The following is a 16,960-nucleotide window of genomic DNA, read 5'->3' on the forward strand; positions in this document are numbered from 1 at the left end:
TAATATAGCCAAAAAATAAAAAATAAAATAAATCCTAGAACATTATGCGGACTCGGGAGCTGAATGGATTGGTTGCACTACGTTTTAGCCAATCAGAAACGAGCCATGCTTATAACACGCAGGAACCTCATGCTCAGGGTGTAGCGTTTGGATCAGCGAGATGTCTGTGTTTTTAGCTGCAGTTGTGTCTGGGGTGGGGTTTTATTTATTTATTTATTGGCAATAAATGTTATTTTAGAGAGAGAGAGAGAAAGGCACAGAATGTTCCGGACAGAAGTCATCAGCTGTGCAAGCAAAGTGCTATATAGATAGATAGATATAGATATAGACACACACACACACACACACACACACACACACACACATATATATGGTGGTCGGCCAGACATTTTATGATTTGCTCTTCAGACAAGATAATGCACACTGAATAGCCACTTATTAGCGACACCCATCCAATAGTGCATTGGACCCCCTTTGGCAAAGTAATGTGTTAATTTCTGTTATCCTGAGTACAGCTGTACAATAAAGAAATATTTTTGGATGTTATGTGCTGTTACCCGCGAAGCCACTGGTCATCCTGACTGTACAGTCAAGCACACAGGCCTGTACCCTTCTGCAATAGGCCACGCATGCACTCACCCACAAGTTCAGAATACAGTGAAAAATGACATCTGACTAAATCACTTTTTTCCATGTATCTGTACGTAAGCCTTTGGTTATTACACCACTCATTATGAAATGTGCATTCATATGGGGGATTCTTGCACTGCAACCCCACTATTATATCCCTGTGTAGGGGTCGACAGATAATTCTTGCCAACACTCTGATAATGTTTTGTATTGACATTCTCAGTTACCTGAAGTACAGTCGCTCTTCTATTGTCTTATATACTGTACTCGTGCATAAATCACACATTTTGATCGTGATTTCCAACACTACTTACTGATGTCTTTCCTATTGATCCAAATGTACATGCCATTTTAGTCACTATTCTGATTCAGACATTAGTCAGTTGAGCAGGCTTTGCGACTGAAGCTCATGTCAGTGGTGCCCCAATCGCCCTCTTAAAATTCACCAGTCATTTCCTCTTTTCATTATGATTCAAAGACAAAGTCAAGTGTGCCTGCTCAGGATTTTTATACAGGCATTTTTTTACATTTATTTTTTTTTCTCTGTTGCTTTGGCTCATTTCCTGATACATTTTTAAAATGATCAAATCTATAAGTGCATCACCATATCAGTTAAACCAAATTGCACAGCTACATGGTTTGCAAATGGCCATATCACAGAGTTTGAAAAAGACATTTTTAAATGTTTAACTTTTTTTTTAGTTAATTAGCACTGTAAAACGTGGTCTTTCATTTGCTTATATATATATATATATATATATATATATATATATATATATATATATATATATATATATATATATATATATATATATAAAATGCATTATATACATTATATATATATATATATATAAAAATGCATTATATACATATATATATAAAATGCATTATAAACATTTTATATATATATATATAAAATGCATTATATACATTATATATATATATATATATATATATATATATATATATATATAATGCATTCTATACATTATATATATATATAAAATCCTGTAGCTCGGTGTTCATCTTCAATAACTGAACTGTGGATCTGCACTATGGATCTGTCTTTCCATCACCATACTGCAGATATCCTCATATTTGCCATCACCATGTACTTGTCCAGCAAAACACAGTTAACACACTGTCATTCAATGAAAGGATGACCAGTTACAGTATGCAATCGTATTCTGTAGTGGTATGAATAATTACACACCTAGCTTCCTTCCTGAATGTTTGGGTTACTAAGTGCTCTGTGGACTGGCTCATGCTAAGTATCTGCCCAGCTTCTGTCACAATTAGGCCATTGTTGGTTATGTGGCCTGCTGCTTTATCTCATTTGAGACGACTCATGTTGTGAGTGTTATCTCATGTTGTGAGTGTTATCTCATGTTGTGAGTGTTATCTCATGTTGTGCCTTTGTCTCCCTCCTTCCTGCTCTCGATAACCTGATCTTCATCTTTCCAAACGCACCACCTATCCGGGCTTCGACAATAGCAGGCTGTTGATGTTGTCCCAAGTCTACTTGCTCTATTTTTAGGGCTGGAATCCTATGACTTTCCTGTGCCTTTTCTATGACTTTATTCATGTGTTCAGAATGGATAACTGATGAATTACACCTGTGACCTACGCCCCAAAACCTGTGTAATTGGTCGCTCTAAAATGTGAGAAAACTGAATCTCAGGACTCTGCAATGATCAATTCATGCCACATAGCAAAAGTAGATCATTTCATTTACCTGACATTTTTTTTTAAATCCAAAGCAACTTACACTTATGACTGAGTCATACTTGAGCAATTGAAGGTTAAGGGCCTTGCTTAGGGGCCCAACAGTGGCAACTTGTTAGTGGTGGGGCTTAAACCAGCAACCTTCTGACTACAAGTTAAATACCTTAACCACTGCCCCTACATACAGCCTCTTCAGTCACACAGGGAGAGAGGGGGAAAAAATAAAAGAGAAACAGATGGAGGGAGAAAGACAGAGTGACAGCAGTTGCTAATGTGTGCTATGTTGATGGGTGTAGGGCTGGCATAGGGGTTATGTGCAGTATAAGGAATGTGTCGCAACTGCTGGGTCCCTACGACCCCACAACTGTGGCCGCCAGCCCCTGACAGAGAAGGAATGGCTAAGAGGCCAAAGAACTCTCCTCTAGCCATTATTTCCCCAAATTTGCCCTGGCATTCCCCATCCCCTCATTTCTCTCACTCCATTCCTTTCTGCTCCTCATTTCTCTCTCTCTCTCTCTCTCTCTCTCTCTCTCTCTCTCTCTCTCTCTCTCTCTTTCCTTCCCCGTCCCATTGATCAGCAACGTTTACACATTATGCATTTGACAGTATTGTTTACTGGGGGTGTTCTTTTGCATGTAAAGTTCTACATAGTGACCACAGTGATCAATGTGAGTGAGAGAAATTAAATTCAGCAGCAAAACATTGGTAACGGTTCTGAGCAGTTATCAGTTGTCTGTTAGCCAAAGGATACAGATTTAGGATAAAAGAAGTCTATATTATGTTTGTGGAGTATTTAAAGATTGGGAAAAAAGAAGAAACCCCACTCAGGCTTGCTCTCTCTTATGACTCGTTTACCGAATCCTTCCAAACCCCATCTTTTCCTGGCAACTCTGGCCTCTTGCTTAAATGGTACATTTGGGTCTCATTTGTTAATATGTTTAATTGAAATGGTAAAACCCTTCACCGCCTGTGTCCATTCACCGGGTTCAAGACTCTGAGTACTAACTGAAATTAGAGAAGGGCTAGCTACTCCTTCCCTTCTCTCAAAAATGGCAGCTGTCCTTGAAATGTGATACACATTTGTGCAGCACCCTGATGCAATTACAGAATTACTTGTTTAAAGTAGTACGTCACTGCTTCTTAGTTTGTTGCTTTCATTTTATTCTGATATTTGTTTTATGCTTCTTATCCCCCTTGTTTCTTTTCCCCAATAAATGTATGTGTACAGCTACTAGACTAGCACATGTAAATCTGCAGGGTAACGTTCATTAATTCCCTCGTTCATGGAGTCGACTAACTAAATGTGCTGCCATTATATATCAGCAGGTGGCAATATTTACTCGTATGTACTTGAAAAATCTGCTTGCAATAAGAGAAGAAGAAATGGGACGCTATCAAGTTTAAGAGGGGGGAAATATAGACAAATGTTTCATTTCAGTAAATACTTCACAAATATTATTTACGTTATAGTTTCAGTTACATGTGTTAATCGTTAGTTTTCCAAATAAAATACGAGTTGATCAAGATTATATATATATATTTCAATAATGTAGCTGTTTACATCACATTCTTCACCCATTTTACAACTATGGTATAAGAAACGTTATAAAAATTCGCGGGAAAGATTTATGGGACGCAGCGAAGCGATTCCGCGGGCTAATCAGCTTCACAAACTTTAACAACAGGCTGTTTCGTTTGTTTTGATTTTGCTCTTGCTTCTTAGGCAACATGAGTCGGAAAACAAAGATGTCTAAATGTCTCCAAGAGGAGCTGAAGGTTGACAGTATATCAGTTTATCAGTATATAGCTACAAGTTCTAAACTAACAATACGCCGAAGATAAACTAGTTAACGCTAGCTATGCTTGCTAACGTTATTTAGCTAACTAACCATTTTTAAATAGCTGTTCGCAGCATTGTAATTTCACCTGCTTGTGAAATTGGAAAATTATTTAATCATAGCTACATTTATTAACTGAATTACATAGTTTGGCTCACGCAGTAAAGTTAAGACTGGGCTCGGCTGGTCATCTGATTATGAGACATCATCTCTGTTTACAGAATGGGGTTCAAAAAACGTCCGAGGAACTTTTGCAGTCCTCCGGAAGTCTTGATGTGTCTTCGATAGAGAAAGCCAGTTTCCTTCAAGGAGAGCAGTATTCTTCCCACGGCACGTCATACTGTTTGCAGTATTATTTGCCAGACACTTGAATTGTTGAAATGGTTGTTGAATGTTAAGAGCTTTGGCATGTTTGCCATTTGCTTCTGTAGGTAACCCTCTACATAGCACTGCTTTAGAAGGACACAGCCCCGAACCTAACGGTGATCAAATGTCTAATGCGGAGAGGAATGCGGGCAAAGGAAGAGCTGACCATAGCGGCACAGTGACTCCGAAAAGACTGGTCCGTTCAGAGAAGGGTCTGGCCAAAACAAAACAGAAAAGTGGTGTCCAGGAAAAGCTGAAGAGCTCAAATTCTACAGCGAGTCAAAGGCCATCACAGCAAACGCACCAAGCACCAAAATACCAAACTCGGTAATTTTATGAATCTTTAGTATGTCTGTATCTTAACAATTAGCTACATTATTTGGCTGTCTGTAAGGAGACAGAGTTTCATAATTATATCAACCAACAGAGTGACAACAATAAAAGTTGTATGCATTGTGCGTGTTCTCAGACATACGCGGACCATCTCAGAGAGCAAAGAAAAAAGACGGAAAAGTGCAGATTCTGAAGTCTCAGGGGCAGCAGTGTCTAACGTTGGTGTTATTTTATTTTTATACAATCTAAAGTATTGTTTGCTTATTTATTGTTGTTGTGGTCAGTTGTCAACCAGCTGAATATGTGAATAAGAAAATGCGTAAGTGGAATTTTTGCTCCTTTCCAGGATCCAACCACTGATGGTTCTGCAGGTGTGGTGTCACGTGACCTTAGCCAGCAGCGGCAATTTGTGTCCTCGGAGGAATTGACAGATGAGGACGAGAGTTTTGTGAGTTTGATCTGCCTTTGTCCTTGTTTGTTTTACCGTTCATAAACCAGTACACAAGTTGTTCTGAGCCCCCTCTTGCCTGCAACATTGGCTGTGGCATCAGTGAATATAAATATCTTACGTAAAACAGTTCTGTCTGAATTCAGGACTTTTGCAAAGATGTTTTAGAAACGGTACAAGCTGTGCTGTTTGTGGTCCTAGAATCTTAATCCAAGGCAGATTATCAATTCATTAGCTATCTGTTATCTTATGTTTACTTAAGATTATTACTTGTAGCCAAAAATAACTTGATTTGGTGATTATCCTACAGGATCCAAATAATGAGAAACGCAGATCATCCAGTGTGAGACTTCAGAAAAGGCAGAGGTCATTCTCCAGGCACCTGAAGAAAGGTCCAAAACAAAAGAGGAAGTCTTCATCTGGATCCTCAGGTAAAAAAAAAAACCCATAAGATTTATAGTCTGTGATGATAACGATGAAAACATGGTGACCATGCTACTTAAGTTATGGGCTAGTTTGGAAATAACACTAAGTTTTATGTTTAGTTTAGATTCATTAGTTTTATGTATGGCCAAATGTTCTGTAACTTTCAGTTAGTACACAAAAAAGATGAGCAATTTCTTTTATAGATGGTGGAAACCTCAGTAAGAAGACGAACCGTGCTGCTGTGAGAAATTTGATTGATCTGGATGTCATTCTTGAAGCATTCCAGCAATTTGTCACAGAGTACAAGTAAGCTTTCGATACGAGTTGAACAAAGTGCCTTAAATATGTATAGCAATAGTATAATGCTCCTCTCTAAGATTAGATTTTACACTCAAGATTTTTTTTGTTTTGCTCTTATAATGCAAATAAATTGTGGCTTTAAATGTTTCTGAAATATCTCATTCAGATTTAATTATTTTGCACAGGGAGACAGTTAACTCTGAACCTGTTAAACAAGCCATAGATACAGTCTCTCACTCATTTGAAGAGCAGCTCAATGATATGGTAAGTGTCTCAACTCTCATCTATAGTAAATACTGCGCACTGATTGTTTGCTCTTGGTGTCCCATTCTGTTACATTGAATCCTGGTCGACCATGCATAGCACTTAACAAGAACATGTCTGTTCTAGATTACAGCAGCTAAGGAGTGCAGCAGTGCGAAGCGGAGTGCGGTGAAGGTAAAACCTAGCTGTGATGGAGTAGTAGCGTTCCTTAATGCCTCACTTGATTGGCAACAGTAGCTTTTTACATCAGTGCAGAGAAATGGTGAGAGAGTTGTGATTTATTACAGACGAAAAGGGTGTTGGTTTAGGCACTGCTATAAGCTATTTCCCCATCAAGTATACTTTCTCAAATGCTGGGCAAGACATTTAATTTCAAGATCTCTTTCGGCTCAGATTAATAGTACCCTGAACTGCAAGAAGTCTAGACTGTTGGAGGTTAAAAACGAACTAATCAAGTAAGTAATGACAATTTACACTGAAATCACAGGACTTACAGATGCATTTTTATCTTGGAATGTTTTAAGATAATTTGAAGTAAAACAGCAGAGTCTGAGTAATCTTTATTGGATACCATTTATTCAACTAATGGCACGGGCTTGGCCGACTGATGGGGAGCGGTCGTTGCTATCCACTGTGTCAGGACTGAAGCAGAGCTGGGGAAATTGCAGAAAGAGTACGGTCAGCTTGAGCAGAGGCTAACAGCCCTAACACAGGGCACCACCTTCCTCACTAACCTGAAGGAGCTGAACAGGAGGTACCTGCAGCAACGCTCCGCTCACCCCGAGGACCCTGAAACGGTGAGAGTATATTAAAGTACAGAGCCAGATTGACCAGCCTTTGTTCTGTTAGGCTGTGTATGCTGAAAAGTAATAATCCCCCCCACTCCATACCAGTCGGCCATCACATTAAAAAGCACTTGCTTAATGCTGTGCGAGTCTCCCTTATTCTGCCCAAACAACTCTTGATCTGTGGAAGCATGGACTACAACAAACCTATGAAGGAGTGCTGTGGCATCTGGCAGCAAATTTTGAATATTCTGTACATTGGGATGTACTTCAATAGATCAGACTTGTTTTTCCTGAACATCCCACAGTAGGTCAGTTGGATTGAGATCTGGGGAGTTTGGAGAAAGAGGCCACTGCCATTAGGGAATACCATTGCTATGAAGGAGTATACTTGGTCTGCAACAGTGTTTACATATGTTGAAGATGTAACTTGCACATTATGCCATGAGCCAAGGTTTCCTAGGAGAACATGTCCAGAGCATCATACTCCCTCCACCAGGTTGCCTTTTTCCCATAAACACACCCTGGTGCCATTTCCTCTCCAGGTCCGCATGATTCATCAGGCCTGGCCACCTTCTTTTATTGGTTTCTTTTCCATTTGATACTCACATGCCGATTGTAGATGCATTAGGCGCAGAGGCGTTAGCATGGGCACTCTGACCAGTCTGTGGGTATGTAGTACCATGTGCAAGCTGCAATGCACTGTGTTCCAATACCTTTTTATTATATTATTATAGCCTGCAGTGAGCCTTGGGCAACCATGACACTTCACCAGTTGTCTCTCCTTGTACTGCTTTTGTTAGGTACTAACCATTACATACCAGAACACCCCACAAGACCTGCCGTTTTGAAGATGCACTGACTAGTTGGCCCTTGCCAAGGATCAGATCCTTACACTTGCTAAACCTTTCAGCTTTCAAGACGGCAACTTCACTTGCTACCTAATCTATCCCACCCCTTGATGGGTGCCATTGTAATGAGATAATCAATGTTGTTTAATTCACCTGTCACTAGTTAAGCCTGATTAGTGTGGGGTGTTTCTTTAGCTAGAAAATCCTTTCTCTGGAATCTTAGGATATTCTCTCTTCTGTCTTGTTAGACTATTTGTTCTCTCTGTCAGCAAAACAAAGCTTTTACTTTCCCTTTAACAGTATGGCCCATCCTGCTTGCCTGCAATGCTGTTGGAGGCCAGGAGCATCATGGGAACTGAAAACCAACTAAAGATGATCAATGACAAGATGCAGCAATATTTAGAGGAAACTGGTCACAAGTAGCATTGCTCTTACAAAAAAGCAAATCAGTGAATGTAAATGGTTTAAAATACAAAATATTATAGCTTCAGCAATGAATATAGTGTGTCAGAATGATATGGTTATCAATTTTGTTCATTGAATTTGTCAATATACAAATCATGTAATGTCAGATGGTGATATGTCTGCTGTTTTGAGAGGAAGATTGATTGATTAATAAATAACTTCAGCTTTATCATTAAGCATATTATGAACACAATATAAATAAACATACTGAAGTGCATCTAAAGACTTTAGCCTTTGACAAAGATGTATAGCAACTGAACTGGAGAGAGTGTTCGTCCTAGACTAGCCTGTTTTCAAGGGTGTAGAAACCCTGAACATGTATCAGAAAGCAGTGGAAAGTTGTTACATTGTATCATTGTTGATTTGTAGAAGGTGTGCAACAAGTCTGTATATAAGAACTGTAAGTCTGTTCAATAAAAGGTTTTTAAAAGAGTATTTGTTAATTTTTTACAATTTCTTCTTGTATTTTGCAATCTGTGCATACCTCTATACCAAACTAAGTACACACACACAAACATAACAGAGATGAGATATATATGTGTGTGGCAGCTGCATGAATGAGATGTTATCATTTGTACCTTTGGAGCAAACCAGTATCCCATTTTCCTGTGTACCTTATCAAATGTTCCTGTTAGTGTGCCATAGACAAACTACTTTGAGAGCTGGACCTTTGTACCTCAAGGTAGTTTGTCTATGGCACACTAACAGGGATATTTGATAAGGTACACAGGAAAATGGGATATTGTTTTGCTCCAAAGGTATTTCCACATATTATTCTCTACTTAGAACAGAAAGCAGACCCACTCAAACATCAAAACAAACAGCTGGGTCTATGACCTCTAAGATGGAGGAGAGCATCCGACAGATCCCAGGAACGATGTCAGTCTCGGTCCAGAAGAACTCAATTGGATCGTTGAAGAAGGCTTGATTGTGAGGGCAAGGCAAGAATTTAAATAAGCATATATATATTTACTTACATATAATGTTTGCTGTTTTAAGCATGTGCAATAAAACACTGACGGGTTAAATGTAAAGTGCTAATTGACATTTACTGATTTAGCAGTAAGACATTTAACTGTTCTTGTGAAAAAATCCACAGTGAATTGTCATGTGCATAGTGTGCAAATGCAGTCCAGAGTTCATCATTAAATGGCATGTGTGTGTGTGTGTGTGTGTGTGTGCGCGTGTTGGAGTACATCACACAGATGGACAGATAGAATTCTTGTGTCAGTGGTGGTCATTCTCAAGTCTGATGGCCTGTGCATAAAACCTGTTCCTGAGTTGAATGGATCTGAATTTCAAACTCCTGTACTGTCTTCTTAATGGTAGGAGTGTGATGAGACCGTGCTGGTGTGAGTTGTGTCTGGTTCTGGAAGTCTTTACTGCCAAAAGTCTAGAGAGGCTTTCGGTCCTGTACAGTTTCCAAACCAGACTGAAATACCACTCGTGAGAATGCTCATGATGTAGAATTTGGTGAGAATTTTAGCTGGCATGAAAAAATTCTTCAGCTTTCTCAGGATGTAGAAGTATTGCTGTGACTTCTTCTGTTGCTGTGACCAATTGAGATGTATTGTGTGAACAGGTGAGATCCTCTGTGACATGAATGGTGAGAATTTGTAGGTGTTCACCCTCTCCAACTCTGTCACCTATATGTAATGATGTGTGCTGTGCTGTCCTCTATCTTAGTTTAACAAAATTTAAATAATCTTGTTGGTATTTAAGAAATGATTGTTGTCCTGGCACAATACCAATACCACAATCACCTCCAGTGATTGGTCCATGGACTGTATCATTAGCAAATGTAATGATACTGGCGTAGTTCTGGGAGGCAACACAATCACATGTCAAAGTAGAGGGATGTGAGGATTATCCATGTGTAGGAGGGTTACAGTCTTGGTAAAGAAGCTGTGGATGGTGGTGTCTTTAAGGTTCTCACTCTTGGTCTCCACTGAGGTGGGAGTTACTAGAAGAGAGAGTGACCAGGGTGTGTTGGGTCAGCTTTGATTTTCCATACCATAGTCCTCATCCTAGATGAGCAAAGGTCTTCAATCTTACGCATGCTGTGCCAAGTTGCAGAGCCGAACCAGACAGAGATGGATGAAGTGATGGAGGATTCTATTATAGCAGTATAAAAATGGAGCAGCAGTACCCGTGGCTGCTGAGCTGTCACTGGAAATAAAGGTGTCTTCTATGTAACTGCAGCGCTGTGTCTGTTCATTTCAGATCTGTCTCCATAACTGCATGTGACAGCCCGAGTGCCGCAGGGCAAGGAGCAGGATGCACAAACGTCTCTCGACGCAGACAGACATTTATTAAACACAATGAAAGATGGATAAACAATAAACATTAATGGCACTCACACATAAACCAGTGCAGCGTGATACAAACGATGAACTAGAAACAAGCATATAACCAAAACATTAGTACAAAACATAAATGTGAGCAGTCCCCTGAACACTGACACTAACCCCTACGATAACTGACAACCAACAACACACACACAGGGGTTTATATACATACATATATACATACATACATACATGATTGGAACAATAAGGTTCAGATTTGAGATAACAAGGGGGGCAGTTTCTGTCCATTTCTGATCTTGCTGAATGGTGGTGGCCAGCAATTTGTAAGACTCTGCTCTGCTGAATGGAACCATGAATTTCCAGTGGCACCAAATGTTTGTGCTTTCTTCTGAAATCAGTGGTTGTCTCCATCGTTTTTCAAGTGTTCAACTCAAGGTTGTTAGCTCCACACCATGACTTACTTCCTCTCCCAATGTGGATTGTTTCAGATGAGTCTCACCAGAGTAGTGTCATCCACAAATTTGATATGTTTGATAGAACCACTTATAAGTATTGTCATGGGTGTAAGGAGGGTAGAGCAAAGAATTGAGAACACACAGCTCTGTGCTGAGGCAGAGAGGGTCCGAAACTTGATCACCCATCCTGACATACTGTTTCCTGCTGGACAGGAAGTTGTGGATCTAGAAGCAGACTGGGGGAAACACTGAACCTCAGCAGTTTATGCAGGAGAACATCAGAGATATTTGCATTGCCTTCAGAGCTAAAATCTACGCACAGTACATGGACATAGGTGTTGGACCCATCCAGGCGTTGATGGATATAGTGCAGAGACATAATAATAATGCAATCATTTACAGACCTATTAGCTCTGTATGGGAACAACAGAGGGTCCTGGAGACTGTGATCATGATTCTGAGGTGCTCTAGTCTTTCAAAGCCCTTCTTGACTACAGAGGTTAAGACAGCTAGTTGATAGTCATTCAGGAGGTTCTGTTTTGGGGTGGAAGGGGTATGATGACAGAGGTCTTGGATCAAGCAGCCACAGCACCTTGCCAGCGACTGACTGAAAGAATCAGTATGGCTGGGGAAAGCGGATCAGTGCAGTGCCTGAGTACAGCAGGTGAGACAGAATCCCATAATAAGCATGCTTGTTTTGGTATCATAAACTGGCGTCACATATACCCCTGCTGTGCATGTAAATATAACCAGTCATTGCAGTTTTAACATGTAGTATATTAGTATATTACACTGCCACGTTCAGTGTTAATACTTAGTCAGCAACTGTCCCCATTATATTATAAGTTTGCCTGATAAAATGTCTGCTGACGTAACTACCAGGTAGTTATATAGTTTTGGTTTGACAAGTAAAACGTTGCAGCACAACCCCCGCTCATGTGGGGATCATTGGTTAGCGTACGGATTACTTTCTTCGGAAGTAACCACAACCAAATCCGCCTTTGGTGAAAGTAACGCAGCCACGATATTGCTTTCTTACGTCACCGTCAAGCTACAGCAACTGAAACCTTACAAACGAGCGAGCGCGCGCCGGTGTTCCATCACGGTAAATGACGCACCAAATTGACAGCTCGCATTGCTCGCGCAGCAGTGGGTGGAGTCAAAAAAAAAAAAAAAAAAAAAAAAAAAAAAAAAGGGTCCCAAAGGTTTGGCACGACTGTTCATGGTACTCTCCGGCATACCTTATCCGACTCACATTCGACCGACTCATAAAACCCCGTAAGTAGCCTGATTTACATTTACTAAGGAAAACTCAAGCGTGAGCTGTCATTTGTTTTAGTCGGTATGACCAAACTGTGATACTATACTGATAAAGAAAGAGCACGACGATCAAATACATTTTCACACACACTTGCTATTGACAGGGAAACATGTAGGCCTCACTATTGACATGGTGAGCGTGATCGTATTTATGTAAAACTGGCAGGTCTGGGGGGAAAACAGTAATAATAGTAATCTCTAATAATAGAGGTTAAATAATAGTAACCTCTTATTTATTCTCAGAGCATATGAAAAAGAACTTGTTGTTCTAGTATATTCCACGTAGTTTCAAGGAGAAAAGTTTCACAACCCAGCTTTACTTATCTTTTGATGTCAGTGCCTCACTTCCACCTTAGTGAGTATGACCTTTCAGTAAATTTGAATTTTAAAGATGTTGGATCACCGGAATTAGCATTCTAGACGGTGTTTATTGAGCTTAATCACCACTGTGATTGTGTACTTTTTGTCCGGCTTCCTTAAGGGCACCAGTCAGTATACTAAAAAAAGAAACTGAATGCCTGTTAATGATAATGTGATCCACATACATTTAAATGAGGAAGTATCTTACCAGTGAGCCACAGTGTCATCAGTAAATTAGGGCCATTATACAAATAAGCATGAGTAAGACGAACAGAGTAAGACGAACATACAAACAAGTAAGATGAACAGAAAATCTCTGTATGCAAAACAGCACATTACACTGTGATAGAAATGAGACTTTCAGTATTTTTATTAATGTTTTACATCCACATGGTTCAAGGGTGGTCTTTTGTGAAAAGGTTTTTCCAAATGAGCAGGATTTTGATTTTAGAATATGTCTTTTAATTTGACAGTATTTACCTTCCTTTCAGGAATTTATTTTCCAGAGCCATGTCAGAGAACAGTGCCACAGGAGCAAATGTGGGAGACTGTATAGATGCCAGAGTGGTCAGCCCCAAAGGGTAAAATATTTTAAACTCCTGACAATCATGTATGTAGCTCCTGTTTATGAAATGTGGGGGAGGTTTTTTCATGTTTGCATGTTTTATTGTGTTATTACAAACTCTAGTGCTATTGTGTTATGTCATATTTCGGTATAGTTTGTTTTTTAGTTTCTTGGCTTTTTTTCTCTACTCAAAACTGAAAGTGCTAGTTTCCAGGACTCATTGACCTTAGCACTGATACTGAAATAAAATAAAAATGTCACCTGGGTGAGGTACTCAAGCAAACAGAAAACGGGAGGAAACTACACCTATAATTAAACAGCTATGAGGGATTGAAGCAGAATTTTTTAGAATTCAGATTATAGGGCTACACAACATGGACAAAAATACGATATTGCTACTCATCACAATTGCATTGTAATTGCAGTGTGTGCAGTAGATTAAAAGGCAAAGATTCCTCAATGGGACATGCTTACACTTGATGGATAATGTGAATACTGTCATTAATATTCATGATACACATCACGTATTATGAATAAATACCCATAATACCCAACACAGCTGTGATTCATTAGGAGGTTGCTTTGCAAGTTACAGTGTTTTGTGATGGCAGTACTGTCCAGATCAGTGCTGTGAGCACAATTACCAGGTTGTGTATTGTGCAGCCCTAATTCAGATTTAGTCATCTTATTCCCATCCATACTGCACCACAACATCTTGGAGACTGTGAGCATAGCTGTCTTCCTTCCATTCAGGACTCAGACTGGATCCAGTGGGAATAATGAGATCACAACTGGATCAAAAAAAGCCAAAGGAGAAGCACAGTCTGACTTGTATAGATACAATATGGGCTACCCCAACCTCGGGAAATGTATCATCATCAACAACAAGAACTTTCATAAACATACAGGTAGGAACTGAAATAGACAGTTTGTTCCTTATTTGGTTGACGAGGTCACTGTCTGTCATGTGGCATGATTTTTCCCCTCACATTCTCTTTCAAAGGGATGCTTGTGCGGAATGGGACAGATGTGGACGCAGCAAATGTGCTCCAAGTTTTCACAAAGCTGGGTTTCAAAGCTGTGATTCAAAATGATCAGACCGTTTCACAAATGAAGAGCATTCTAAAATCAGGTCTTATGGCGTGATATTCCATATTTACTTTACATAGTTTTTCTTACCTAAAATGATGGAGAAGCCTATACTGCTACTTTTTTCTTTGTACGCCCAGTGTCCCAGGAGGACCACAGACAGTCCGCCCTCTTTGCATGCGTGATACTGAGTCATGGGGAGGAAGGAGTGGTTTATGGTACTGATGGATGTTTGGAGGTTAAGGAACTGACTACATTCTTCCGAGGAGACAACTGTACTTCCCTAGTTGGCAAACCTAAGCTCTTCTTCATACAGGTCTGATTCCAAATGACAAAGACTGATGATCTACACACATACTACATTGATTGACAGATGATCACATGAGAAATCTTTGCTTTTACATCCTCTCTTTCTGAAATACAATGTCACTTCGGTTTATCACTGCAGTGTATTTTAGCAAACATTGCTCTGTTTTTCAGTAATGTATCCATTTCATTTCATAGTTTTCGTTGAGCAAGCAGTTGCTCTTGTTTTGTGTTCTTTGCTTCTCATTTCCTTTCCTCTGTGTCAGCCAGCAGGGGTCACCAAAGGGAGGCCTTTGCATTTTTGTGTGTGTTTCAGTATTCACACCAGCCAAACCTGAAACCTAACATCAAACCTTATTCCCTTTAGGCAAATAAAATGATATAAACGATTTCTTTAAATTATAAAGTTTAATCCAAGATGCACATTTATACTAACCCTAAGAGATAGTTAACATTTTGAATTCTTTTGGAATTTAAAGCCTAGAGAGATACACATAAATAAATGAAAATCAGTGAATAATCAGCATGCAAAAGAACAGTCAGCATGAGACAAACGGTTGGTATGCAGAAACAACATTCAAATTAGAAAAATAATAGAATGGGGGGGAAACCCAGTTAGTATGACATTAAAACGGTGTGAGGGGGAAAAAAAAGGTCAGTATGAGTAGAAAACAGTCCGCATTAATCATGATTTTAGGTCATAAGCTACAGAAGAGAAAATGCTCCTGTGTCTGTTTTATCTGTCCCTTCCTAATCTCTGGTTTATTATAAGCGTTCTTATTTCTGTTATCCTTGTGTGGTGAGGCTTGTCGTGGGTCAGAATTGGACAGTGGCATAGAGACTGATGGCAAAAGTGACTCAGAAGACACTCAGATGATTCCTGTTGAGGCAGACTTCTTGTATGCATACTCCACTGCTCCAGGTAAAATCCATTTTACTCCGAGTTAATTATTACAGTATTTATTAGAAACTCTGTAGATGTACATGGATTATAGTCCATCTACTGTATTTGTATTTTGTATTAACCTCCCTCCAGCTCTTCGTCATTGGTGAGTTTCTGACAGCTGTAAAGTGACATTGATGTGTAAACACTGCAGCAATATTGCTGTGCATGATGCACTTATTCCAGTGTTACAATTGCTGACATTTTGTAGAGAATGGTCAATATTCAATATTATCTTACCAACTCAATATTATCTGCAGTGTTTGGGCTTTTAACTGGCAACCTTGTTTACTAGCTAAGTAGCTTAAACGATGATTAAGTGGTTTGTGTGTATGTTTATTACTTCATTCCCCTCTCTCCCTAAAGGTTATTATTCTTGGAGAAACACAGCTAATGGATCGTGGTTCATCTCCTCCCTGTGTGAGATGTTGACTACTTATGCCAGAGAGCTGGAGCTAATGCAAATCATGACACGTGTAAATCGTAAGGTGGCGCTGGAGTTCCAGTCAAGCACTGACCTACCAGGTTTCAACCGGAAGAAACAAATACCATGCATCGTGTCCATGCTAACAAAAGAGCTGTACTTTCCAAATTGATGGTAACATTCAAGTAGGCTAAATAAAATTAAGGTTATTGAGACGTAACTACACACCGCTGCGCAACAATAGGCAGCACAGAGAATCTACAGAATCTTTTTGACCGCAACAGCAATGAAATGTTTTTTTTTCTTCTACATTTATTTTAAAGCAGTGGAAACTCACAGCATTGTATCACTTAAGATCTTGCCCATACATTGTGTTGCATTGTATTAAGCGCTAAAATCTCGTACGTACACTGTGCATGCTGTGCTTACTTTGGAAAGCATTTTCACCCTTTCTAGGAACACCCAGCATAACCTGTGTCAAAACATCTCTAGACTGTGGCAGGTGTGCAAAACCAAATCCATATATAACAACCTGGTACTATTCAGTAAAACGTTTTTCAAAGAGGTGTGTTCACTTCTTATTCCATAATTGTATAATTTACGTATTTATGTATCAAGGATAAAATAAAGTTAAGAAAATGTGCCTTTTGAGCACAACTTATGATCGAATGTATCTGTTCCTTGCGTGCCACAGACGCAATATTTATTTCTACCCGGAACAGAAAGCAGAAACACAATAAACAATCACAATAAACAGT

At 39.4% G+C, this 16,960-nt stretch overlaps 2 protein-coding genes across 5 annotated transcripts; both read left to right on the forward strand.

Annotated features, from left to right (window-relative positions):
• Positions 1–3,922: 3,922 nt before the first annotated feature.
• cenpu (centromere protein U) lies at positions 3,923–8,863 on the forward strand. Of its 2 annotated transcripts, XM_027017107.2 has the most exons (12): positions 3,923–4,131; positions 4,415–4,523; positions 4,625–4,886; positions 5,029–5,110; positions 5,239–5,340; positions 5,651–5,771; positions 5,970–6,072; positions 6,252–6,330; positions 6,457–6,504; positions 6,724–6,785; positions 6,971–7,127; positions 8,267–8,863. In XM_027017107.2, exons 1-12 carry the CDS (start codon positions 4,084–4,086, stop codon positions 8,387–8,389), a joined length of 1,296 nt encoding a protein of 431 aa, XP_026872908.2. In that variant the 5' UTR covers positions 3,923–4,083; the 3' UTR covers positions 8,390–8,863. The 2 variants fall into 2 exon arrangements, with proteins under 2 accessions (XP_026872908.2, XP_035388144.1); XM_035532251.1 differs by lacking the exon at positions 8,267–8,863 and having other exon boundaries at positions 6,946–7,064.
• A 2,983-nt stretch (positions 8,864–11,846) lies between these two features.
• casp3b (caspase 3, apoptosis-related cysteine peptidase b) lies at positions 11,847–16,764 on the forward strand. 3 transcript variants are annotated; one of them, XM_027016737.2, is made up of 7 exons: positions 11,847–11,859; positions 13,367–13,456; positions 14,194–14,348; positions 14,444–14,572; positions 14,670–14,845; positions 15,640–15,757; positions 16,145–16,764. In XM_027016737.2, the coding sequence occupies exons 2-7, from the start codon at positions 13,386–13,388 to the stop codon at positions 16,372–16,374; spliced, it is 879 nt and encodes a 292-aa protein (XP_026872538.2). In that variant the 5' UTR covers positions 11,847–11,859; positions 13,367–13,385; the 3' UTR covers positions 16,375–16,764. The 3 variants fall into 3 exon arrangements, with proteins under 3 accessions (XP_026872538.2, XP_026872521.2, XP_026872529.2); XM_027016720.2 differs by lacking the exon at positions 11,847–11,859 and adding an exon at positions 12,382–12,473; XM_027016728.2 differs by lacking the exon at positions 11,847–11,859 and adding an exon at positions 12,775–12,870.
• The last annotated feature ends 196 nt before the right edge of the window (positions 16,765–16,960 follow it).

Source organism: Electrophorus electricus, chromosome 12 (genome assembly GCF_013358815.1).
Source record: "Electrophorus electricus isolate fEleEle1 chromosome 12, fEleEle1.pri, whole genome shotgun sequence".
Taxonomy (NCBI): domain Eukaryota; kingdom Metazoa; phylum Chordata; class Actinopteri; order Gymnotiformes; family Gymnotidae; genus Electrophorus; species Electrophorus electricus.

Bases quoted from the DNA above. Each gene is read 5' to 3' on its own strand.
- cenpu (XM_027017107.2), top strand. From the start codon at position 4,084: ATGAGTCGGAAAACAAAGATGTCTAAATGTCTCCAAGAGGAGCTGAAG. The intron at 4,132-4,414 runs GTTGACAGTATA...CTCTGTTTACAG, and splicing joins GTCTCCAAGAGGAGCTGAAG to AATGGGGTTCAAAAAACGTC. The intron at 6,786-6,970 runs GTAAGTAATGAC...CCACTGTGTCAG, and splicing joins GTTAAAAACGAACTAATCAA to GACTGAAGCAGAGCTGGGGA.
- casp3b (XM_027016720.2), top strand. From the start codon at position 12,418: ATGGTACTCTCCGGCATACCTTATCCGACTCACATTCGACCGACTCAT. The intron at 12,474-13,366 runs GTAAGTAGCCTG...CCTTCCTTTCAG, and splicing joins CGACCGACTCATAAAACCCC to GAATTTATTTTCCAGAGCCA. The intron at 14,349-14,443 runs GTAGGAACTGAA...TCTCTTTCAAAG, and splicing joins GAACTTTCATAAACATACAG to GGATGCTTGTGCGGAATGGG.